Below are 26,048 nucleotides of genomic sequence, written 5' to 3' on the forward strand. Positions count from 1 at the left end.
ACGACGTAAAAGCAACGCGCGAAGCCTTCTGCTCAGCGCTATAGCGCGGCGCACGTAAGCCTGCTGGCATGGTGTCACAGGAGGCGTGTTCTGGCTTTCTCCTCTAGGTGGTGTTCGAAGAGCCCTCCGCCAACTTTGGCGCGGCGAAGGAGGGCTTCGCGTCCCTCCTCCCGGCGCTGGGGAGAGGGTGCAGGGCCAGCCAAGACCTTCTTTAGCGGTAGACCTGGGAAGCTGCGCTGCTCATCCCCTCCCCCGACGAGCAGCGAATGCTAGTACAAGGGGCAAAGACTGCGGCAGAAAGGACTGGAGGCCTGGACTAAGGACCACACATAGACCAAAAGTATATTGGAATCAATAAAAGTTTACTCTTTCTCCGGTCGGTTGTGTAGAGTGATGTGAGGAAGCCGAGGAGGCCGGCATCGCCATTTTTGTCCGCTCATGCATGATTTGCTTGTTGTTAGCGCCGCGGATATCTGGAGCAGGCCAGTTTTATCCAGGAAGGTGAGCATGTTTTTGAGGGCTCGCTCTTTGGTTTGTTTTGATTTCTGCGGTTTCTTCCTTGGTTCCGCAGGCGAGCCTCAGCACCGCCCGAGCGTCATCGTGTTCGGCGCACTCCAGGAGGAGGTGGGCGTTGTCGGCCCGCTCGCCGTAAACCTGGCAGTTAGGGTCAGCGTCGCACCGCGTGGAGTGCCTCCGCACCGGGGTCATGGCACTGTGGGTCCTCAGACGGCGGATGACGGGCACTGTCCGGCCGTTTCTTGCGCCTCTTCGTCCTTCCGGCTTCAGAAGCATCCAGCGAGCGAATAAGGTGCCCGGGACGCCGCCGCGTTGGCGTCAGGGATGACAACGTGACGATGCTCAAGAGTTCTGAACGGTGGCGGATGTTGGTTGCGCATTTAGGTTTTTCGATAAACGTGCTTATTGACAGTCTGTATGCGCCCGCGTGGTGCACCTGCTTGGTTTTATAAGTTGAACTACCGTGTATCAGGAATTTACCTAGCGGCATTAAAAGCACTTGGAAAGATTTTTTTTTTTAACGAAAAGTTCGGTTGTTTCTATTTAATCTCATCACTTTTGTCTACAGCTACTTGCATCCGGGTTGGAGCAGTCGTTCGTTCTCGTTTTGTTGAGTTACAGCATGCGTGTAAATCTCCAGGTTTGAAATAAATTTCAAATAACGTTATAAACTGCATGTTTGTCTAAAGTTCACAGTCATTTGGGTATCTAAAATGTTAATGGGCTAAGGAGGTATATATACCTCCTTAGCCCATTAACATTTTTGAATGTTAATGGCTAAAATTTTCACCCCTCTAGACTAAGCTAAGTTCTTCACAGAAAAAAAAAAACGCACGTTGCGGAGGCCTTTACGGCTACGGAAAAGCACTTGCTTTTGTCGCTTGTTTACCGATGCAATTCAATGAAGACGCCGGCTGCAACAAAGGCCAGCAAATCTATCGTGTCGTCTGCTACCAAAGCAAAGCGGGGTGTAATACTTCAGAAATGGCTTTCATTGTTGCAATACGACACTGACACGACAAGAACATCTTCATAATTAGATATCAAGAAGTTAGGTTGCTTACAAAAAAATATTTACTTACTTGTAAGCAAAAATCTAGCCTCATGTGGAGCCTCCATACATTAGTCCATAGCAACGTCCCTAGCAATGGTTTGTTTGGACCCAGACGCCATGTTGTGACGTCATCACTTACGGGGTCAATTCGCGGCGTATCTTCGACAAGACACACCGGAAGTCGAGACGCTGCGTACGTCGTTCAACTCCGCAGCCAAGTCAATCCAAGGGCAAATCCACGAGCGAGGGGCGGGCCATACTTCTCCGCACGGGTCGAAAGAGCGGGAGTTTCAAATGGGGAGAGGTTCTGACCAGGGGCGGATCCAAGAGGGGGGGGGGGGGGGGGCGGCGACAAGGGCGGCCGTTTTTTCCTTCCCCCCAAACAACATGAACCCCCCCCCCCCCCAAAAAAAAAAACAAAAAAAGCAAAAAAAACGGAGTTTTGGATCCACCCCTAATTCTGAGTCCTGTGACGTAAATATTGCTAAAAAAAAATTCTCTTCCGCGGAAGGTTTGTTTTGTGACATGCTTTAAAGGGTAACTGCAAAGAAAACAAAAAGTGTATTGTTAAACAGCCTAATTGGGACAAGCATGTCACAAAACAATTTTTCCGCCAAAAACAAAATTTTTTACAGCAATATTTATTGCACGAGACTGATTTTAGTCTGCGGCTATTTCGTCCGTTTTAAATCGCGCGCTACAAAGTTGGTATCATACGTCACGTACTGGCTGCCATACGTCACGGAGTGACGTATAACAGCCACTCCGCGCGCGTCGAAAGAGCGGGAGTTTCAAATGTGGAGAAGTTGTGACTCCGATTAAATTACGTCTTGCGGCGTAAATATTGTTAGAGAAAAAAATGTTTTTTCGCGGAAGATTTGTTTTGTGACATGCTTGTCCGATATAGGCTGTTTAAAAACTAACTTTTTTCTTTCTTTCTTTGCAGCTACCCTTTAGAAGGGCGGGAGGAATGATACGTTTGTCTTTTTAGACTTAGACTAGGTGGCGCAAGCTGCCGCCCATCACAAAAGTTATAGCCATTAACATCCATCTATTTATTCATGGATTCAGATATCCATTCCTTCGTCAAAGCGGCAGAAATGGCGGCCGTGGCGGCTTTTTTTTTTTTTGTTTGGCCTGTTTCGTCAGCGACGGCGGTATTTCGAACATGTAAACGCCTTCGACATGCCCAACGAGGAATTCCGGCAGCGTTATCGAGTGTCTAAGAACGTAGTACGGTGGCTGTGCGACCAACTTCGAGCAGATTCGGCTCTGAGAAGGCGGCGCCGCGGCCGTACCGTCATGACGGTCGAACAGCAGGTGCTGTGCGCGCTTCACTTCTTCGCCACCGGCAGGTACCAAGGCGAGGTGGCGTGGGACCAGCACTTCGCTGTGCACCAGACGACCGTCAGCGCGGCCATCCGCGCCGTGGCCACGGCAATCGTGAACTGCCTCGGCAGGCAATGGGTGGCCTTTCCCCAGACCGACGAAGAGAAGGTGGCGACCCGGGAGACCTTCGTTCGACGCGGATGCCTGCCCGGCGTCGTCGGATGTGTGGACGGCACCTTCGTTGCCATCAAGGCCCCGTCACAGCACGACCGCACAGTGACTAAGGCTCTATACTGGTGTCGTAAACACTACTACGCGCTCAACGTCATGGTGGTAAGTAAAAAAGTCGGACCATTCTCATCGAACGCTCGCATTCAAAATTCAAACGTCAGCGTCCGAACACCATCGTTCGGCGTTCGAACTTCGCACGCCGTTCCTGCACTAGGAGCAGATGACGCTCTCGCTCGCTCCCTTTGGAAGGTACAGCGGGCAGAGAGAGAAGTCCCTTGTGGTCAATTGTCTATTCCCTCAGACGTTCCTGCGCGCTCATATCTCCTTTTCCTCGGTTTCTTTTTGTATTGGCTGCATACCTCGGCAAACCTCACTCATGAGGGCCCCCACTCACCCTCACTCACCCTCATCTTCACAGGTGAGGTGAGGGTGAGTGAGTTTCTGAACCAGGAAAATTCATGAGTGTGAGGGTGAGTGAGGGCCGTGAGGGCCGTGAGGGCCGTGAGGGCCGTGACGGCTATGAGTGCGCGAGGGCCGTGAGGGCCGTGGGGGCGGTGAGGGCCGTGAGGGGCCGTGAGGGGCCGTGAGGGCCGTGAGGGAGGTGGGGGCGATGAGGGCCATGAGGGCGGTAAGGGGTATGAGGGCCATGAGTGCGTGAGGGCGGTGAGTGGCGTGAGGGCCATGAGTGCGTGAGTGGTGTGAGGGCGGTGAGTGCGTGAGGGGTGTGAGGGCCATGAGTGCGTGAGGACAGTGAGTGGCATGAGATTCGTGAGGACCGTGAGGGCGGTGAGTGCATGAGGTGGTGTGAGGGCCGTAAGGGCGGTGAGCGCGTGAGGCCCCTTCAGATCGAGCATCGTTCTCAGCAATTTTGGTGTTAATGGCGGGTTGTTCTCTAGCTTTCCCTAGATCGACACAATTGCTGAGATCGGGTCCGGCTCGAAATAAGCAAGCAACTCGGAGCAATTCGAATACGTTTGAAGCGGCTGCATCCAATCAGGGACGCAACATTTTCACATGATACCTCGTGCCGGTGATGATGACACCGAAAGACTTGGTTCCGGTTTGAAATCGATCGTTTTTTTGGAAATAAACTGTTTCAGAAAGGTGCATTAGTATTCTTAACAAGATTTAAATGCATAAAAACACGTTTATAATGCGTAATTGTGTCTAAATAGTGCAAGAAAAATGTGAGGGCCGCAAGGGCAGTGAGGGGCGTGAGAACGGTGAGTGGCGTGAGGGCGGTGAGTGGCGTGAGGGCGGTGAGTGGCGTGAGGGCGGTGAGTGGCGTGAGGGCCGTGAAGGCGGTGAGGGCCGTGAGGGCGGTGAGGGCCGTGAGGGCGGTGAGGGCGGTGAGTGGCGTGAGGGCTATGAGTGCGTGAGGGCCGTGAGGGCGGTGAGGGCGGTGAGGGCGGTGAGGGCGGTGAGGGCGGTGAGGGCCGTGAGGGCGGTGAGGGCAGTAAGGGCCGTGAGGGCCGTGAGGGCGGTGAGTGGCGTGAGGGCGGTGAGTGGCGTGAGGGCCATGAGTGAGTGAGGGGCGTGAGGGCCGTGAGGGCGGTGAGTGCGTGAGGGCCCTGAGGTTCAGTGAGGGTGAGTGAAGGGCTGAAGGTGAGTGACTGTGAGGGTGAGGGTGAGTGAGGGGCTGAAGGTGAGTGTAGCTGTGAGGGTGACGATGAGTGAGGGGTTTAGGTGAGTGTGGCTGTGAGGGTGAGGGTGAGTGAGGGCGACCTAAAATGCCGACCTTTGGTGTACGGTATTCGTGGAGTATCATGTAATATTGTAGAAAGGTATCTTATAGGAAGAAGGTAGTACACGTAACAACATGAAATTCAATGCGAGATACCTGTAATCAAATATGGTGTTTCATAGGTGTACATTTGGGTCTGTTATCGTCATCCCGTACACAAATGACATTGTTAACATCCCCTTAACTCCTTATATAATTCTCTACGCGATAATACGAACGCGTTTTTTTTTTTCAGGTAAAGATCTTATTTCTCTTGAACACGGTGCTCCAGTGTATGGCTCAGTCAGCTACAAATTTGGCATAACATCAAGAAACTGAAATAAATCTAAAGAAACAAAGTTTAGAATTTTAATTAAAAGTAGGGCTTGTATTATGACGCAGACATGTACAAGTTACTCCAAAAGTAATTAAGTTAAGTTACTGAGTATTATCCTCAAAAGTAATTTGTGTAGAGTAGAAATTACTGAAATGGAAAGTAATTGAGTAATCTACTAACTACCGTAAAAAAGTAGTAAATTAGTTTAAAGTTACTTTTGAAGTTACTTTCATGTGTTGTTATGGTACAAAGAAAGTACATAGGTTTTAATCCGTTAGCGGAATTGTGCTAGCCAAATATAAATCGGCTTGTTTTTCACAGAAGTGCTTAATATCTGGTTCTACTTCTGCGTGCCTAATTGTTTTCTACTTCCTTGTTTGTTTGGTCAATTATGTACTGCAAATGTATCATTTCTACTTTGAGGTTTAGCACTGCCTGAGCTTGAATTTTAAGACAGTGCATGCTTGTGTACAGTGTTGCGTAAAGTACATCTTAAACGTACTTGAAGGAAAGTACAAAGTAAATGAGACGTTATGTGCCTCCAGTAAAGTAGGAAGTACACCGGGTGCAATGTACCTGAAGTAAAGTACTGTAAATGCAATATATTTGAAGATAAAGTACAAGTACTTTTAACACAATCTCTCATGATGATCTTTCGTTCCCTATACAGTGTCTTTTAACTGGTGTGCATTGCTCCAGAGGTAATCGGAGGTGCATCAGTTTTTACGGAAATGGTCAAGTCAAGTCTCTCTCTGTGGTCAAGTCACCACAGAGTAGTTGTACTCTCGCTGACGAGCTATTCGGCACAATCAACGTATAAGGCACTTATTTGTGTCGGTTTTATAGCTGTCATTACTTAATTCAGAGAAATGAGCAGATGACATCTTGAAAGATCGCGTTTTCAGACGACGATACGGAATTTGTTTTGTTTTTTTTTTTCGAATTCGGGGAATGTACACTGAAGTCGGAAGTTTTACTTTCCTCGGAAGGTACAAGTACATGCTCAGAGAATGTACTTCAAGTAAAGTACAAGTTTTCTAAACAGTAGTGCTTTAGGTACCATGAACTTAGAGTACTTCCCAACACCTGCTCGTTTATTATTTTTTTATATAAAAACGTTGGGGAAATTATTAAGTTTTCTCGAACGATCTTCGAATCTTCGAAGATCTGAATATTCTTAGTTTTGGGAGGAAAGGCAACGCAAAAAGGTCCCCTTTGCGTTGCTCTTTAGCATGCGATTCTTCGAGTACAGCACAAACTACGGGAGCACCAGATGAGCTTCAGAGCAGGTGTTGCATTTTGTTGCTTCCTTTGAGTGAGGATGTGGTGTGTGCACCTCCTGTAGTGGGCGAGAGTTTCTGCGCTGAGGAGAAGCGCAGACTAGACCTTTCTTCAAATGGGTCAAGTCTCCTTAAGCTTCAGGACACAAAGAAATGTCAGTCTTCGGCGCTAATCCCGTAGTTACTCGACCCCTCTTACGTCGTGTCTGTTCGCTCTCCGCGCCTCGTAGCAGTGTTGTTGCAGTCCGGGGGGGGGGGGGGGGGGGGGGGGTGGCTTCGTGAAACTTTGGGGAAGTTTCGGACTCCCCACAACATTTTCTTCTCCCCCCCCCCCCCCCCTTTACTACGCCACATGCTACTACCTCTTTGCGAATATCAGCTGGTCTTCCAACATCTTATCTCTTTTGTGCAGGAATGTTTGTTTATAGGCAAAGCAACCACTAAAATTCGAAAGTAATTTGTAACTTGAGTTGAAGTTACTCAGAAAAAGTAATTAAAGTAAGCTACTAATTACCGAAATAAAAATGTAATTGGAAGTTACTAAACTACTCAGAAAGGTAGTTAAACTACAGTAAGTTGAGTATAGTAGTTGAACTACGTACAACTCTGTTATGACGTTACATTGAGCATCAGCAGCTGCGAAATTACAAAACCAGACGCCTGTACACTTTTAGGGGTTTGCTTTAAAGCAGATTTAAGTTTAACTGATCACATTAACAACGTACTATTGGGTTCAAATGAAATGCGAACAGCGTACCGCATACCCGTCGACACATCCTGCGACACCTGGAGGCATCTGGAAACTGACAAGACTGCGGGATGGAAAGTAGGGTGCTGCAAGGGTGTGCGTCCTACGCTGATGTGTTACATCCTCGCCCAGCACAACCCAAGCTTGGACGCTGCGGCGGTGCTGCTCTGTAAGTTCCGTCACAGGCACTTTCGTTGACTCGGCATGAGCCACGCGAGCAAGCTCGCCGCTTGCAGCAGATACAGGCTGCTTGCGCGCGCATCCGTGGAGCATGACTGCAACAAAATGCTTCTTCCTAATTTGCTCAGTTTTTTTTTTGTTTAATACGCGTTGTGATTTTCTGGTTAACAGTAGAGTAGAAACCTTGCGTCATTCGAGACCGAGTAACAAGAGGGGATCCAGGACGGCTGCTGACGTCTAAGGCGACGTCAAGCATTCGGCAAACCTTTATAAATCAGCTCTCAGCGCTCACCCGGTGCTTTCCTTGGTTCTAGTTGCTCATGCGTGGCGCTGGTTCAAAGTGACGTCGATCAGGTGGACCGGTCTTCCGTGCACAAATGAATGATTTAACTTATATTTCACACTTTTGACACAAGGGGACGATTAAATAGCACGTTGACCAAGATCCTGGTTGCCTGCAAAACATGGCTCGACAATGATGAAGTTACTGCATTTCGTTAAACTGCTTTGTGAATGCGGAAGCTGGTGGACCTGCCCATTTTGGGAATCCAAGCTCCACACACGCGGCACAAAAACTAGTGATGACACGCCGCGAGAGCTGGGAGCTAATATATAAACGTCTGTCGAGTTATTCACTTCACTTAGGCGTCATCATTAGTATTAAGACCCCTCTTGTTCTTTTGCTTTGTCTTTAATGTCGCGCAATTTCCTCTATACTGTTCAACAACAAAAAAAAGATACAACGCTTATTAAAAAAAAAATTGCACAAATTAAGATGAAACATGATACTCTAGTCATGCTCCGCGGACGCGCGCGCAAGCAGCCTGCTTTATGCCTGCTCCAACTGCGAGTGGCGAGCTTGCTCTCGTGGCTCATTCGGAGCCAACAAACGTGACTGTGACGGAACTTCCAGCAAACTACCGGCGCAGTGTCGAAGCTCTACTCTCGAACCCGCTGTTTTATCAGTTTCCAGAGGCCTCCAGGAGGCGCAGGATGTATCGACGGCCACGCGCTCCGCTTTTCGCATTGCATTCGAACCCGACAGTGGGTACGTAAATATTGCCGCGCGCGCAGCTGGCCAAGTAGGCAGCGCGCGCGTGGCCTAACGGTTATCGCGCTTGCTTTCCACGCTGAAAGCCAGGGTTCGATTCCTGGCTGCGGAGGCACATTTTTTGTTGACTCTGTAAAGTAATCTTCTGGTAAATTCGAGAACCGTGTTGCTTGTTCGAGGTCGGAATGTTCTACACGCCGAACCTTCTACGCCGATTATTCCAGAAGCCCTCACGTGTACGTAAGGGGCTCCGCGTGGCGATCTGCAGTCAGTCTCGCCCCAGCGCTCGATCCTGCGGTTTCGCCGACTTCGACGCCCGCGACGCTTTATTATTATCTTTTGTACTCTTTTATTTTTGGCACAAGTTCGCCGCGTTAAACGTTTATTTCTTCCTGTTCATCTATTGTTTTTGGTCACCACCCGTGACATATTGGTGGAGGTGCGGGGTAACGCATGCCCGTGCAGCGTTCATCTCCGAGGGACCGCAGTGCAAGTCCGACGCCAAGCCCACGAAGAACCAACGAAGGCACTACCGAGATCCGGTTCAGTCGTCGCACCCAAGGCCTACACCCGGAATTCGGACTTCTGCCGCCCAGGACCAAGCAGCCAACGAAGCCGACGATGGCCAACCAGTCGCCGGCCCCCGCCGCTCCTGCCGTCGTCTACCTGCCCGCCGCCCCCCGCACGCCGACTCCCTTCCACGGTGAGATCCATGAGGATGTCGAAGACTGGATCAAGCACTACGAGCGTGTGGCGCGGCACAACGGATGGACTGCGGAGCAGTGCCTCCAGAACCTGTACTTTTCGCTGGAGGGTACTGTGAGGTATTGGTTCGAGAATCACGAGGCTTCGCTTACGTCGTGGGACATCTGTGTGGCCGAGTTGCAGCGGACGTTCGCCACCCTACACCGACGGGAGAAGGCAGAAGATCTCCTCCGAATTCGAACGCAGGGCCCCGACGAAAGCGTCACAAGCTTCGTAGAAGATGTCCTCCGCCTGAGCGCACGTGCCGACCCAGGAACCACAGACGACAAGAAGCTGCGGGTCCTCATGCGCGGGGTGAGAGACGATATCTTTGGAGGCCTCGTGCGCAACCCACCGGGCACCGTCGAAGCCTTCGTCACCGAGGCGACAAACATCGAGCGCGCCCTCCAAGCGCGCGCTTCCCACTACCAGCGACATCCAAGTGTCGCTGCAACCGCGCTGCTTGGCGGCGAGAACGCTCCTGGTACGGACATCCGCGAAATTATCCGGGAGGTCGTCCGGGAGGAACTCCGCCAGTTGCTGTCAGCCGTAAGTCGACCAGCGACGCTCTCCATTGCCGAGGCTGTGCGCGAGGAAGTACAACGGGCGCTCCAACCAGAGGTTCCCGTCACCACGGTGGCACCGGAGGAACCGACGTTGAGCTACGCTGCCATAGCCCGACGACCGCCGCAAGCTCCCCGCCAAGCCGCGGCGCCACCCCGAAGAGATGCCCCAACGCCGCACTATCCCCGATGACAGGAAGATCAAGCGCACGTTCACCCAGACCGACCTGCGCCGAGGAAGACAGACGTCTGGAGGACGGCCGACCGACGCCCGCTGTGTTACCACTGCGGGGAAGCTGACCATGTGTACCGCCGATGCCCATACCGACAACTCGGGCTGCGTGGATTCCACCCAAGCGACCCGCGCCCCCGGTATGGTGAACGCCCTCGGGAGACCGACGAGTACCTGCGACGACCCCAGTCCCCCGAGCCTGCGTCCCGCCGAGAGTTCCGGTCGCCGTCACCGCGACGTCCAGCTTCGTCGATGCACCGACCCCGACGTGAGAGCCTGTCACCCCTCGCTCCTCGCCGGGGAAACTAGGCGCGGCAACCCCTGGAGGAGGAGTTGCCGAAGACGACCGACGCCAAGATACTCCACGAACGCCGGAGGGCCCCCACTCGAACGCTACCGGAAACCGAAACGACGCTCCTGAAACGGTGTCCAACAACCTAAACGTCATCATCGACGGCCACGACGCATCGGCACTCGTGGACACCGGAGCAGACTACTCAGTCTTGAGTGGGAGGCTCTCCCGCCGCCTTCGAAAAGTCACGACGCCGTGGGATGGACCTCAAATACGAACCGCCGGAGGGCACCTCATCACACCGGTCGGGAGATGCACCGCTCGCGTCGAGATCCACGGTGAGACGTGCCCTGTAAAGTTCGTCGTTCTGCAAGACTGTTCGAGGGACATTGTCCTCGGAATGGACTTTCTCTGCGAGTATGGCGCCGTCATCGACCTCGAAGCAAACCAGTTGACTCTTCGAAAGCCCATCGTGCCGCCGGTGGAGATGAACACGACGTCAACCGCGATCCCAGTTACCGCCGACCATGTGAACCTACCGCCGCGGTCGAGTGTTTTCGTCACCGTTATAACCGACGCAGCCATGCACGGTGAAGCTCTTCTGGAAGGCAGCGTCCAACTGCTCCTCGAAAAAGGAATTGGTGTCGCAAGAGGCGTGACGGATCTTCAAGAAAGACGTACAACTGTTCTTGTGACGAACTTCCGAGAGGAGCCGCAGCACCTAACGAAGGGTACCACCGTGGGCCACATCAAGGAGCTTCAGGCGCCAGCCGTGGTCACCACAATCTCCGAGGAAACCTCGTCGCCACAGCAGAAGAGCACGACGCCGCCGCCGCTCGACATCGACCCAGAGCTCCCAGCTCCGAAGCGCCGGCAACTGGTTGACCTCCTCGCCGAATACAGTGACTGTTTTGCCACGACATCGAAAGTTCGCCAAACACCAATGGCGAAACATCGCATTATTACTGACGACGACGCACTCCCTGTCCACCAGTCGCCGTATCGAGTCTGCTTAAAGGAAAGGAAAGTGATACAAGATCAAGTCCAGGAGATGCTCGATGACGACATCATTCAACCCTCAAGAAGTCCATGGGCGTCCCCAGTCGTCCTTGTAAAGAAGAAAAATGGGACCCTGCGGTTCTGCGTGGACTATCGTCGACTGAACGCTGTGACGAAGAAGGATGTCTATCCGCTCCCCCGCATCGACGATACGTTAGACCGACTGCGCCACTCCCGATATTTTTCGTCGATGGACCTGAAGAGTGGTTACTGGCAGATTGAAGTCGACGAGCGTGACCGGGAGAAAACTGCCTTCGTCACTCCCGACAGACTGTACGAATTCAAAGTGATGCCGTTCGGACTTTGTACAGCACCAGCCACCTTCCAGCGCGTCATGGACACCGTGCTGGCAGGTCTGAAATGGCAGAGCTGCCTCGTCTACCTGGACGACGTCGTGGTATTCTCACGAGATTTCGACGAACACCTCAGACGACTTCGAGCCGTGCTTCAAGCCATCAAGACCGCCGGCCTGTCACTCAAGCCAACAAAGTGTCGGTTCGCCTATGGGGAACTAAAGTTCCTCGGCCACGTCGTGAACAACAAAGGTGTTCTACCTGACCCCGAGAAGACCCGCGCCGTAGCTGCATTTGCGCCGCCGTCTGACAAAAAGGTAGTAAGAAGATTTCTCGGACTCTGTGCCTATTACAGGCGCTTTGTTGAGACTTCGCCAAACTATCCGCACCGCTGACACACCTCACGAAGGACGCCGTAAAGTTCGAGTGGACAGAAGAACACCAAAGGTCATTCGACGAGCTCAAACGAAGACTCCAGACGCCCCCGATTCTTGGCCATTTCGACCAGTTTGCTGAAACCGAGATCCACACCGACGCCAGTAACATCGGACTGGGTGCTGTACTAGTCCAAGTGCAGGACGGTGCAGAGCGAGTTATCGCATACGCAAGTCGGACGCTGTCTAACGCGGAGACGAACTATTCAACGACTGAAAAGGAGTGCCTCGCTGTCGTCTGGGCAATAACAAAGTTTCGCCCATATTTGTATGGAAGTCCTTTCCGCGTGGTCACAGACCACCACTCGCTCTGCTGGCTGGCGAATCTGAAGGACCCCTCCGGACGCCTCGCTCTGTGGAGCCTACGACTGCAGGAGTTCGACATGACCGTGGTGTACAAGTCCGGCCGGAAGCACAATGATGCCGACTGCCTGTCGAGGGCCCCAGTCGAGGCCGGTCCTTCCTGCACCAAAGAGGACGACGATGAGTGTTTCCTCGGCGCTCTGGATGTCAGCGACATGGCAGCACTCCAGGGAGACGACCCTGAGCTGCGAGCACTCATCGAGCACCTAGAGGGACAAGGAAGCGCCGTTCCGCGCGGTTTTGTACGAACACTACCAACCTTCTCCATCCGACAAGGTGTGCTTTACAAGGAGAACTTCAGCGACAACAGCACGGCGTGGCTGTTTTTGGTCCCTTCCAGTCTTCAAGAAGAAATTTTGCAAGCCTGCCACGATGACCCGACGGCGGGGCACCTTGGTTACAGCAGGACTCTTGCCAGGATACGCGAAAAGTACTACTGGCCCAAGCTTGCGAAGACAGTGCACCACTACACCCGATCTTGCCACGAGTGTCAACGACGGAAGAAGCCACCCACGAGACCGGCAGGACTTCTTCAGCCTATTGCGCCGCCATCTACTCCATTCCAGCAAATCGGTATGGATTTACTCGGACCTTTCCCACCGTCCACGCAAGGAAACCGATGGATCATCGTCGCAACCGATTATCTCACGCGGTACGCCGAGACAAAAGCCCTTCCATCAGGAACGGCTGCTGAAGTCGCAAAGTTTTTTATCGAGTCCATCGTCCTCCGGCACGGTGCTCCCGAAGTACTGATCTCAGACCGTGGATCATCATTCATGGCCCAGCTGACGCAGGAAGTCCTTCGTCTCAGCCACACCAGCCATCGTCGCACCACGGCGTACCACCCGCAGACCAACGGGCTAACGGAGAGACTCAACAAGACCATCGCCGACATGATCTCCATGTACGTCGACGTGGAGCACAAGACATGGGACGAGGTGTTGCCGTACGTCACATTTGCCTATAACACGGCCGTACAAGAGACCACCGGAGTGACACACTTTCAACTGGTGCATGGGCGCAAGGTAACGACAATGCTGGAAGCTATGTTACCCCACGAACCGGCAGTCGACGCAAGCGACGACGCCCAGGTTTTTGCCCAAAGGCCAGAAGAAGTCCGTCAGCTCGTCAGACTCCGGATTAAGGCTCAACAACGTGTCGACACTGGCCGCTACAACCTTCGTCGTCGGGACGTCCACTTCCAGCCCGGAGAGAGGGTGTGGGTGTGGACACCGATCCGCCGCCGTGGTCTCAGCGAGAAACTCCTGAAGCGCTACTTTGGACCCTACAAAGTGCTTCGTCGACTCGGGGATCTAAACTACGAGGTGATGCCCGACGGAACACGGATTTCCTCACGCCGCCCTCCACGACCGGAAGTCGTCCACGTCGTGCGACTGAAGCCGTACTACGCTAGAGAGGACTGTGGACCTTATGTGTTCCAAATGACTCTTTAGTTTACCGTTCTTTTTATTTGCTTTGTTTTGTTTTTGGGTTGCATCGGGACGATGCACTTTTTTAAAAGGGGGGAGTAATGCCGCGCGCGCAGCTGGCCAAGTAGGCAGCGCGCGCGTGGCCTAACGGTTTTTGCGCTTGCTTTCCACGCTGAAAGCCAGGGTTCGATTCCTGGCTGCGGAGGCACATTTTTTGTTGACTCTGTAAAGTAATGTTCTGGTAAATTCGAGAACCGTGTTGCTTGTTCGAGGTCGGAATGTTCTACACGCGGAACCTTCTACGCCGATTATTCCAGAAGCCCTCACGTGTACATAAGGGGCTCCGCGTGGCGATCTGCAGTCAGTCTCGCCCCAGCGCTCGATCCTGCGGTTTCGCCGACTTCGACGCCCGCGACGCTTTATTATTATCTTTTGTACTCTTTTATTTTTGGCACAAGTTCGCCACATTAAACGTTTATTTCTTCCTGTTCATCTATTGTTTTTGGTCACCACCCGTGACACTATTAACTACGACGCGGAGCGGAAGTTCGTCTACTTCTTGCAAAGGGGTTGCCATGATGTCAGATCGGTGACCAAAAAAATAGTGGGTATATCTCAAGGCATCTAGAGACTAGCATTGAGGTCTACCCGCTATCTTTTCAATCAAAGCCAGCCAGAGCTCGGCCTCGTTCTGACGTCGCCACAACTCCTGCGCAAGAAGCAGACGACTCGCTCTCCGCATTGGATTAATATGCCGATTAAATCATCTTCTACCACTGAGTGCGAAAAGAAACAAAACAAATATAATTCCCCGTAGTTCACTCACACCTTGTATGTTGTCATCGTATCTGAGGTACGCGCAATAAGGGGTCCATATCTCATAATAGGATGACCTTTAAGCGAATCGACGTTTTAGCGAATAACGAAGGCGTAATAACCCCCCCCCCTTCCCCTACCCCCCCCCCCCTCCTCCCCCGTGCTGCGCTTATGACTATTCACGGCGGCAGTCTGCGGTGGCTCCTTACGAAAACGTTAACCCATTTGACCCACTCATAAACGCAGCTGGCGACTGAAGTACAAGCGGGCAAAACGTCGACATTCGTTAAAACGTCATTTGATCAAAGGAGTGCATAGCGTGCAACCAGACTACTTTAGATCGACTTCTTTAGCTTCGAAAAAAGGCCGTACAATCGTAAAACTTTTGCTAACAATCGCCTATATAAGAAACTCGACATATTACAATTTTACGACCTTTATATTTTCTGCTGAGCTAATTGAATCTATTACAAAGTTAAACACTTTACTTATTTTGCTAACAAATACCTATCAAAGAACATAGTATTCAACGTACGCACCATGTCCCTGGGGCAGTCCAGGCCCCAAGCAAACTATGGCACCCATACTATTGATAATAAAATTATAACCTTATGCAATTTGCACCTGTGGTGTACCGTTAATATCGGGGTAATGCAGGATATATATTTATTTAACTGATAGATTACATTCGGTTGACAACGTCTTCTTCGGTCTGCGACCGCGCCCAGTCTGTTCTTTCGCGCAGGCGTCACGCTCTTCACCGGGGCTCGCTTTCCCTCGCCGGCGTCTCCGGTTGCACCAGCCCGCGCGCCGTTGCCTGGTCCAAAGGTCGTGTTCGCTGTGCGTGGCGAACACGCACACAATACACGGCACGCACACAATACACGGCAATATCTTCGGTGTTTCCCTCAACAACCGCCTTCGAGACGAGCTCATTGACGGCATCAAGGACGGAAACATTCTCGAAAAGCTGCTGGCTGAACCGACGCTGACATTTAAGGCAGCGGTGGATCTTGCCACTTCGATGGAGGTAGCCATGAAGGATGCGAAAGAAATAAGGAGCGAGACCGAAATCCAACAAGATGTCAATCGCTTGGTGCAAGGGCGGAAACACAAGATGTCACTTCCGAAAAAGGCCAGCGAAGAAAAAGGAAAATCTCGCACAAACAGGACCCCACGTCATCGCTGCGGCAAAACCAATCACGACCCTGAAAACTGCTTTGCAAGGAACAAGACTTGTAAAAAATGCGGAAGAGCAGGACACTTCCAATTGGTCTGTCGCGACAGGAAACGAGATCCACAAGACTCAAGAAAAAAGGACAAGCCAAACTTCACCAACCATGTCACTACTCAGAACTCGGGAGACGAAACTCCGTTTTATTTCATCGACCCAAGCTACCCGAAACCCATCACAGTAACTGTGGAGATTTCCAACAAACCTCTTCAGATGGAGATTGAAACAGGCCCACCCGTGACTGTGATCAACCTGGAGACGTTTCAAGAAATTCTTCCAAACATCCAGTTGAAACCTTCGGGAATAACGCTTAAGCAGTACACCGCCAAGCCCATCGTTCCAGATGGAATGGTTAAAGTGGAGATGCGGTACAACGGGCAAGTCAAGCGTCATGAAATCCAAGTGTTGAAGAATGAGGGACCTCCCATACTGGGAAGAGCATGGCTTCAGGATTTTCAAGTGAACTGGAAGGAAGTGCGCAACGTGCATGCAGAAACCTTAACTGTCACAGGTGTGCTACAGAAACACAGTTCCATCTTTGAAGGTTCGGGAGAACTGAAGGACTACGCCGTGAAACTCTGCGTGAATGATGATGCTCAACCAAAGTTTCTCAGACCAAGGTCAGTTCCAAACGCCCTCTGACAAAAGATCAAAGAGGAGCTGGATCGTCTTGGGAAAGAGCACATAATCACTCCTGTGATGAGGAGTCAGTGGGCGACTCTAATCGTTCCAGTGATGAAGGCAAACGGACAAGTGCGCATATGCGGGGATTACAAGGTTACACTCAACCCAGCCTTGAAGCCAGATAGGTACCCACTACCAAAGACTGTAGACCTCCTTGTGAAGATTGCTCATGGGGAGAAGTTCACCAAGCTGGATTGTAAACAAGCCTACTTCCAGATCCCCTTAGCGGAAGAATCCAGAGGCCTCACTGTGATCAACACACACAAAGGGCTCTATCAGGTGAACAGAGTGCCATTTGGAATGACTCCAGCATCAGCTATCTTCCAACGCGTCATGGAAGAACTAGTTGGAAAGTTGCCGTACACAGGTGCATTTCAGGATGACATCGTGGTAACTGGCAAGAACGATCAACATCACCTGCGGAACCTGGACATCGTACTGCAAAAACTCAAGGAAAGTGGCCTTCGCTTGGGAAAAGAAAAATGCTGCTTCATGCAAGACTCCATCGAGTACTTAGGACATGTTGTAGACAAAGAAGGAATCCACCCAAATCCCAAGAAGGTGGATGCGATCCTACAAGCGAAGACGCCCAAAGACCAAAAAGAACTTAGAGCATTTCTAGGACTCCTGAATTACTACGGGAAGTTCATCAGCAACGCAGCCGACATCTTACATCCACTACATGAACTGCTGCGAAAAGATAAAAGGTGGGAGTGGTCGAGATCGCGCCAGAGAGCCTTCAATGAAGCGAAGAAGCAACTCACCAAGCAGAGTCTGCTAGTGCACTATGACCCTGCGCTTCCTCTGGAACTACACTGTGACGCATCGAGCCATTGGATTGGTGCAGTACTTCAACACGTACTACCCAACAAGCAACGGAGGCCGATCGCCTTCATGTCAAGAACGCTTTCGAAAGGTGAGCGAAACTACTCTCAGTTTGACAAAGAAGCGTTGAGTCTAGTTGAGGGCGTAAAGAAATTTCACCAGTATTTGTTTGGACGCCACTTCACGCTGTGGACGGACCACAAACCCCTGGTATCGATTTTCAATCCCAGTAAGGGAATTCCAGGCACGGTCGCAGCAAGAATGCAGCGATGGGCAATCATCTTGTCAGGGTATGACTTCGACATAAAGTACGTGTCGACTGATAAGAACGTAGTCGCAGACACGCTGTCGAGACTCCCAATGACTGACAAGGGCACTACAAAATCAGAAACTACAAGAATGGACGAAATCAAATGTCTCCATCTAGAAAAGTTTCAAGCACTACCACTGACACATAAGCAGATCAGCAGAGAGACACGAAAGGACACTATGTTGTCTAAAGTTTTAAGACTCACGATGGATGGATGGCCGGAACAAGTGAATTCCGAAGACCTCAAGCCTTACTTCCATCGCAGAACAGAACTAACCGTGGAGCTCGACTGCTTAATGTGGGGAACACGCGTCATCGTACCCTCGAGGTACCGAAAACACGTTTTGAACGACTTTCATCAAGGTCATGCAGGAATGACAAAGATGAAGGGACTGGCACGACATTACGTGTGGTGGCCGCTTTTGGATCATGACATCGAATCGATGGTCCGTAGTTGTCGGCCGTGCCAGGAAGTGAGCAACGAGGCACCCAACGTTCCCATACACCGTGGGAATACCCAAAAAAGAAATGGCAACGCCTGCATGCAGACTTCGCAGGACCCTTTCAAGGAAAGAATTTCTTGCTGATCATTGATGCATATTCAAAATGGCCCGAGGTAGTGCCCATGGCCTCGACGACTACGGCAGCCACCATAAGAGTGTTTCTAACGCTCTTTGCAAGATATGGGCTGCCAGAAAGGATTGTGACAGACAATGGCCCGCAATTCCGATCAAGCGAATTCCGGGATTTCATGACAAGAAACGGAGCGCAGCAGTCATTCTCGCCCCCGAACCATCCCGCAGTGAACGGTGCGGCAGAAAACTTCGTGGGAACATTCAAGAAGTCTGTCAACGCAAGCCTGAAGTCGGGGCTGACCATGGAAGAGGCATGCCATAACTTCTTGGTGGTACACCGGACAACCCCGCACACGACAACTGGCTCAACTCCTGCCAAAATGATGACAGGAGACGAATTTCGCACAAGGTTTGATCTTCTTAGACCATCAATAACGGATGTCGTGCGATCAAAACAGGCGAAGCAGCACGCCTCGCGCAACCCAAAAGAACGACACCTACATCTGAACGACCAGGTCTGGGCAAGAGACTACAGGGATGGCAAGAAATGGTCGAAAGGAGCCGTCGTACGAGTTCTGGGAAATCGAACATATGAGATTCGCACGAACGACGGAAATACCTCGAAACGGCACATTGAACAGCTGCGACATGTACCCAAGGAGGAGGAGGGAATATCTCCGAATCAAGACGATAGCCTCAAGGGCGCAAAAACATCGAAAAAGTTCCCCCTCCCCGCGGCATCAGCCAGCGAAACGGTTCATCGTCTCCGATTTCCAGTGACGACTTTCCAACCACGCAGAACGATCCTGCAACGCCGGAGGCAGGTACTCCAAGCTCGCGAGCCAGACCGCTTAATGGCACACGTGGCCAGAGCACGGAGGGCAGCCCTCCTCTTCTCAGGAGATCAACGCGGACGCGCCAGCCACCAACGCGGCTGGGCCTGTAAAAAAGTTTTTTTTTTTTTTTTTTTTAAGGGGGAGATATTGCCGTGTATTGTGTCCGTGACGTGTATTGTGTGCGTGTTCGCCACGCACAGCGAACACGCACACAATACACGGCACGCACACAATACACGGCAGCACCCTTCCTTAATTGAATGTGCTCAAAGAAATAGAACCATCTACCAGTGAAAAACAACAAGTATGAAGTTCCTTCTCTTGTCTACTGCCTGCTAAAATCAATCAGAATAATTCAAAAGTAACTCGACAATGGTCACTCATTTTCTTTCTGTAACGTTAAAGAAACTATCTTATGTGTTTTGATTCCTTTCTTAACGTTCATTAATTCAGCTGACGGCACCGATTACACTGTGCTTGTGGTAAGTAAATATGAAACTGTATTGGTAAATGTTTTTATTAACAGATGTTGCTGTCTGATGTACAAACTCGTGGTGATGGTCTCGTCAGAAGACAGGTTTGTCTCCTTTAGCATCACCTCGCGGACATTTGTACGTCGTATTTATGTCCAAATAAACTTTAATTGATTGATTAATTGTGATGCGCTATGTATCCAGTATCTACGCTATGCCGCCAGTAGTCTTATTTCACGTATAAAGTCGAAAAGTAGCTGAATCACGACGGAAACACCTTGGACATAAATTGGAGACATCATCGATGATGGCACAGATGATGTGTTGACATCTTCGTAAATTCTCTCGTCGACTTCGCCGTCGCTCTGGCCGCCTTCGTCAACGGCACCAGCGCAATCAAAGTCGGGGGCCCTCGGTGTTGCCACGGGCGGTAAAGGTGGCGCACTGGAAGAGCTAATAAATTTGGACGAGGCTTTAGGCTCGTCTAAAACTATTAGCGACTGTTTCAGTATACTATGTTCACCTCCACCGAAACTGCCGATACTTGCGTTTTCACGGCATGCATTTTGTCGGCACCATCTTTAAAAGGTGACAACTGGCGCCAATGACGATGATATCAGTCGGTTTCAGGCCGCGGACATAGACTACTCGCAGTGAATTTCGATACGCGTCCATGTGGCCATGGCCTCCGACATCCCGAAGCCGCTTCGGGACCTCGGACACCTTGGTGTGGTGCACGCGAGTGGCAGGATGGATGTCGTTAGTTCGGCGGTTCTTTTATTGTATATTTACTATTTTTTTATGATTTGTTTTTTGTGTTTCATATTAGCGCATTTGTGATCGTTGTAGCCGATATATATAACATATTCCAGCGCTATATAGGGCTTATTTGTACATACAACCAGCGCAAAGATACACGGTTCTCTAGAAACTGATTTTGATAAGCGGTACATCATGTATATGGTATAGTTATATGTGAATTGCACTGTGTACTCCAAAGGAAAGACCATGCTTTGTGAATATGCCTGCTATTGACCCTGGTCCTCGTTCTAGTAGCATTTAATCTTCAATTTCCCCGAAAGCTTGACATAAAAAGACCCAAGACGAGCGATTGACAAGAAATGAGTAGAATTACAGTATCCTCCCGTAATTATTTCAGTGGAATAAACGTGATAGAACGGCTACATCAAATAGGAGTTCCAATATTTACTTCTGTGGGCTGAGTCGGGCAGTATTCCAAAATTTAGAGTTCCTTAATATTACAAATAAACCGCGGCAAAGCTTATTAATGAAACGTACCAGTATCACGAGCTGACAGATGTGGCCATTGATGTTGACATTTTTCGAGTAGTAGGGACCTGGAAGTATCAAGTAATAAAGAGGTTTACAAATCCAAATCTGTTTTATTTAGCGCATATGTAATAAACTATCAGTAAAACACTTCAGCCTTATTGAGCGCATACTAGAATGCGATTACTCTCAGCTAATTCAAATTAGAACCATCTACTCATAGATTGGCTTCTTATGGCGTTATGCAATGATTTTATTCAATTTCGGTTTCGGGTAAAGTAAAGAGATATAATGGGCACAGCAAATACATCCGATATACAGGGTGCGGCTGTAAGGACTAACAAATTTGACCCGCCTTGCAAACTTCGAAATCGAAAAAGTACATACCTGAAATTGGGCACACAATTCAAGTTTTGCAAGAAGTTTTATGCATACTTTTTTCAGAGTTTGGTCAGATAGAGTAAAATATATGAAATTGAGCGAAAACAACTGCCTCGCATTTCCTGTGCCACATACCGGATGTTTGTCGTTTGCACATTGGTTTGTGAGCATGCACAGAGATGGTTATTGTTCATATATTGCTTCAAACGTAATGATTATCGCAATTATCTTCCACATCGCCAGCCACTGCTTTTGTGTTTTAGCTTTTTTGCGTTCAGCAAGCCACCCGGATGCCGGCTCGTAGACCAGTGTGCTGACAGGAAAGGATAAACGAAATACGTGGTCTCCAATTTTGCTTTATATTATTTCACTACCTCAAACTTCCGCCCTAAAACTAGATCAAACTTCGGGTGAAACTTCATTCCCGTGCCCGATTTCAGGTAAGTAAGTTTAGAATTCGAAAATTGGGCAAGCCGTGCCAAATCTGTTAGTCTTTGCGGTCGCATCCTGCACATGATACGTTTACATATCATGCGGCGATAAGACCAATTACGTTTTGCGACATTATCCAACTATAAAATAATATTTACCTTCGAATCCACTAGTAACATGTCCACTGCAGTAGCGTTTTGCGAACCTAAAAAAACATGGCACATTCAATTAGATATACTGACATGATAAGGATAATGAACGCCTCTGCTCTCAAAACACAAAAGAAAAAAAAAGCGAGCCTATTAATTTGGGTAACTGGAACCAGAGTTGGAGAAGAACTAAATAGTATTCTGGGTTTGTCTTATGGCGCAAAGTCAATGTACACGTCTTAGGTGTCCGAATAAGCCAACAATTACGATCATCTGCCTGTCGGGATATTTTGTAGCAATTTTGGTACGGAAATAGACCACGCTTGATCGTAATTTAGTAATTCCCAAGACGCTGAAGGTGCGTAGTTGTTTCATTAGGTTATTATCCCAAGAACTAAAAAAAAACACTTTGAGTCCCATTGGGAAGACAAATGTAAATATTTGGAAGCTACTCTCCGAAAGATTTTAGAGACAATGAAAAGGAATACAAGATACCAGTTTTTGCATAACTATTCTCAACCATATTTTTTAACAAAATTCGGAATGTGCAGCATTACCAGAACAAATACTTGCAAAACCAAGTTTATTTCTAGAAAATATTATTAAGCGTAAACTTTAATTGCCAGACGTTACATCGGCGTATGCAACATGCCAAAACGGGGAACGGAGGGGAAAGGAAGTTTATCAATATGCCTGCTTCCACTACCAAGTCCTAGCGCCGGCTACACGTACGGGGCTTCGATCTCTATAATGCTGCTAAGTACGACGTCGTTAACTAACTTTTCTTGCTGACGCCTTATCACGTTATCGAAAAGGCAAAACACTGCAAAAAATGATTTTGTGGAGCGGTTCTGTTTTCGCCACTCATGATTCTTGCCAACCAACGATGACATTTGTGGAGGTCTCAAAGGGGTGAGGGCCTCCGGCAAGGAGGCCGACCAGTCAACGTACCACTCCGTAGCGTATCATGCTAAGCGCTGCGGCGGGTTCGATTCTCGGCTGCAACCACTAGCCGGGACACACGGACACGCCGAAGGCAAGGGATAATCGGGTGTTTATTTTACGTGTCAACATATACAGATAAGAACACGCTAAGGGCGACAAGGCAGGAACAGACCTCAGCTTGCCGTGCCTTCCTGAGAGTGGGCACGCAGGTGGGCCGACAGGGGGGGTCGGGCCACGCATCCGAACAGTTTGATGTCCCCGCGAGCAGTACCCCCAGAGGGGGGCGCAAGCCCCCCCCCCCCCCCCCTGTCTCTTTCTCTCTCTCTCTGCTGGCGGCCTCAGCCTCGTACCCAAAGAGGTCCAATCACCAGGGGGACTTTTCGCGTCTCCCCGCAAAGTGGGGGAGGGCACGGGGTGGAGGCATGCGATGCGAGAGTAAGCAGGCAAGATGGCTGCTCCTCCGAGGCATGAAACGGGGCGCTCCGGCTAGCAGTTGGACAGCTCGGAATGCTTTTGCTGCGCCCATAGGGCCTAATCAGAGAAATTGAGCGGGCGGCTCCCACACATTATCCAATTTGTTTTTGTCTCTTAATGTCATATTTAAATGAACCATGAAATGAAATTAACAGAGCTCGTGCAAAAGGGAAGCGACTCTAGCGGCCTTATCCGGTGCAAATTATCTTGGGAACTCATTGGCCACTAATTTTCGATTTCGATTTGCAAACCTCGCTTCTGGAAATCCCGTCACGACAAAATACAGTGCTTGCATTTTGGAATATGTTACTCTCTTTAAAGGGTACTGAACCGAAATCTGAATTTCACAAACTTAGGCCGCAGATGCGTTGAACGGGACGCTACAAACTTCAAAACATCACTCATACATTGATATCTCAGACAAATGGCCGTACATTTGGAAAAAACGCGGCGACGTCAAGCGAGGGCTATGATGTTACTGTCCTCCTGGAAAATTTGAGAATGAGGGGAAGCGGCCTCGCTTCTCTTCTCCTCGCTTCGGTTCACCAGCTCGACTGGTCGTAGCGAGGAGGAGAGGGAATGAGAATGGTGACGTGATTTGTCTGGTCGGCCTCGTCGGCCGTGTTCAATCGCGCACTTCTTTTCTAAAAAATACGGCGATCCGTTGAAGATATCGCTGCATGAGTAATGTTTTTGAGGTTTTTTAGCGTCCCGCCTATCCGTCCAGCCTTGTTTTGTGACCTCAAAATTTTGGTTCAGTATCTTTTTAATCTTATAATACTGTAGGTGTTGACTCTCAATACAGATAGAATGCAGGGGCTGCTTTTTGGGGCTTCCGACGTGCCAGAGTTTGTGCGCAGGGAAGTGCAGGATTACGACGGCACATGGTAGAAGTATACTGTGCCGGTCATCTTCCTCCATGGTATAATCAATGTACTAAGCTTCTTAAAATATCCGTGAGCCCGGAGGGTCATGCTGGTCTCTGGAGTTGTAGCATGCCGGCCAGAAAGCTGAGGGACGAGGCCAGCCGTATTCCAACTCCTAGCTACGCCTAAGCAGATCCTTACGGCTGCGGTAGGTCCATGTTTAAGAAGGGCTCTCAAGAAGATGAAGGGGTGCAATGCAAGCAAGCGCTGACTTTATATTCATCCAGTGCTGAGATGCATTATTTCGTTAACGAGGCAATTGAAACCGAAACCATGTCATTTCTCTCAGTTGCCAACCAGAATTCATAATGCAACGCGCGCCGTATTGCATGCAAGGATATTCAAAAGCAGACTAGTTATTGTGCAACCTTAAGTTGGTTCTGCTTTGTAGTATTTTTGTTTTTTTTTATGTGGGTATGTGCTGTTAGCGTGTCCTTGAAAAACGGGATGTTTTGCAGGTTTGTGGCGTGGTGTATGTGGGCATATAGGGGGGTGATCAAATAAAATCTTTATCTGAGTTTGAGACGTTGACTTTTCCTGTTTCGGGTTTTCTACCGCTGTCGAAAAAGTTTGCTTCTGACCAAGTCTCAGGTTATATCCATTATACCTTCTTACTTTAAATTCCTTTATTACCTCTAGGAGATTGCAAAAAGACCGGGGCTCCTCTTCGTGAAGAAAAGGAGATGATAATGGGTTAGATCTGTTGTATAAGATTGTCTTGCTTCACGAAGTGTAGAAGAGTGTCCAGTAGCATGTGCGTACCAACCGGGGGGGGCGGGGGCAAAGGGGGCGCTTGCCCTTCCAGTTCTCAGAGTGTCTGTGTGTGTGTGCGGGGGGGGCAAGGCGTTTGTCCCCCCCCCCCCCCCCTCCCCTGAAACAGCCGCCACTGGGCAGGGCAAACACTGGCCGTCGGCGCTTAAGGGATACCAAGGGCACCGCCCCCCGGCCCTAGGGGAAGGGGGGGAGGGTTGGTTTGCCCCCTCACTCAAGGACAACTAGGTATGCCAATGTCCAGTATTGCTTTTCTCTGTTGGGGTGAGCCATGCGGTTCCCCCCAGTCGCCCTAGTACGTCGGTCTGCTGGCAGGCGAGATCTTGCTAAGGATCTCCTAGCGCTTGGGTGAGGTGAGTTGGCACTCCCAGAGGAGGTGTTTTGCAGATGGGGGGACTTTGCACTGTCTGCAGTTTCCCTCCTTTTGGCTCTCTGGTGGCTCGTCCGGTGGAGTCAGACCGAGTTTTTGATATGGTTGTTCTCTTTGTTGTCACTTATCCTTGTGCGAGGCAGGGTGCTATTTTAGTTAGAACCATGGCTGTCCCGGATCGCAGTCTCCTGACGTATATCCAGCCCCATCTGGAGTAATCTCCTTCTGGACGACGGTGTGTGTCAATCGGGATCATGTCCGCAAGTCGCATTTTCCTCTTGAGTTTCTAGAGGTCTTGCAAGTCTTGCGTGCTGTGTTTTTCTGGGGTGGCCGCGCAGTTTTTGGCATCGTCTTTTCCAGTGTTTGGGAAATGAAGAGAGAGGGTGTCCTGTGCTACGGCGTGCGCGGTTTCATTTCTGAATTTGTTTTGGTATCCCGGAATTCATTTAATGATTGTGTAGCCTGGATGTTTCTTGGCGTTTCTTTAAACGGAGGCCCACAGCAAAAATCCTGGAGCATTGTTTGTTGCGGTTCTCCGTAGCTCTTCGTATGGCAACTTTCGAGTCCGTGTGTATAGGGCAATTCTTCTCCTTGCCTGCCGTGGTGACCGCCTGGAGTACTGCTCGAAGTTCAGCTTCTTTTGGTGGAAGATCCCTCGGTGTACTGTGTGCAAAGATGTTTCCGGTGGTTGTGTCGAT

At 50.1% G+C, this 26,048-nt stretch overlaps 1 protein-coding gene across 1 annotated transcript in view; it reads right to left on the reverse strand.

The window, feature by feature from the left end:
* The window catches only part of LOC115310419 (GTP-binding protein RHO4), a 173,421-nt gene that overhangs the window by 123,784 nt on the left and 23,589 nt on the right, over positions 1-26,048 (reverse strand). The window contains exons 2-3 of the mRNA XM_029968790.3: positions 21,874-21,920; positions 20,912-20,970 (exon numbers count right to left, since the gene is read on the reverse strand). Coding sequence (XP_029824650.3) covers positions 20,912-20,970; positions 21,874-21,920 — 106 coding nt within the window. The remainder of the gene's footprint in view (positions 1-20,911; positions 20,971-21,873; positions 21,921-26,048) is intronic.

The sequence above is a fragment of the Ixodes scapularis genome, unplaced genomic scaffold (assembly GCF_016920785.2).
Source record: "Ixodes scapularis isolate PalLabHiFi unplaced genomic scaffold, ASM1692078v2 PGA_scaffold0__279_contigs__length_252992795, whole genome shotgun sequence".
Lineage (NCBI taxonomy): Eukaryota > Metazoa > Arthropoda > Arachnida > Ixodida > Ixodidae > Ixodes > Ixodes scapularis.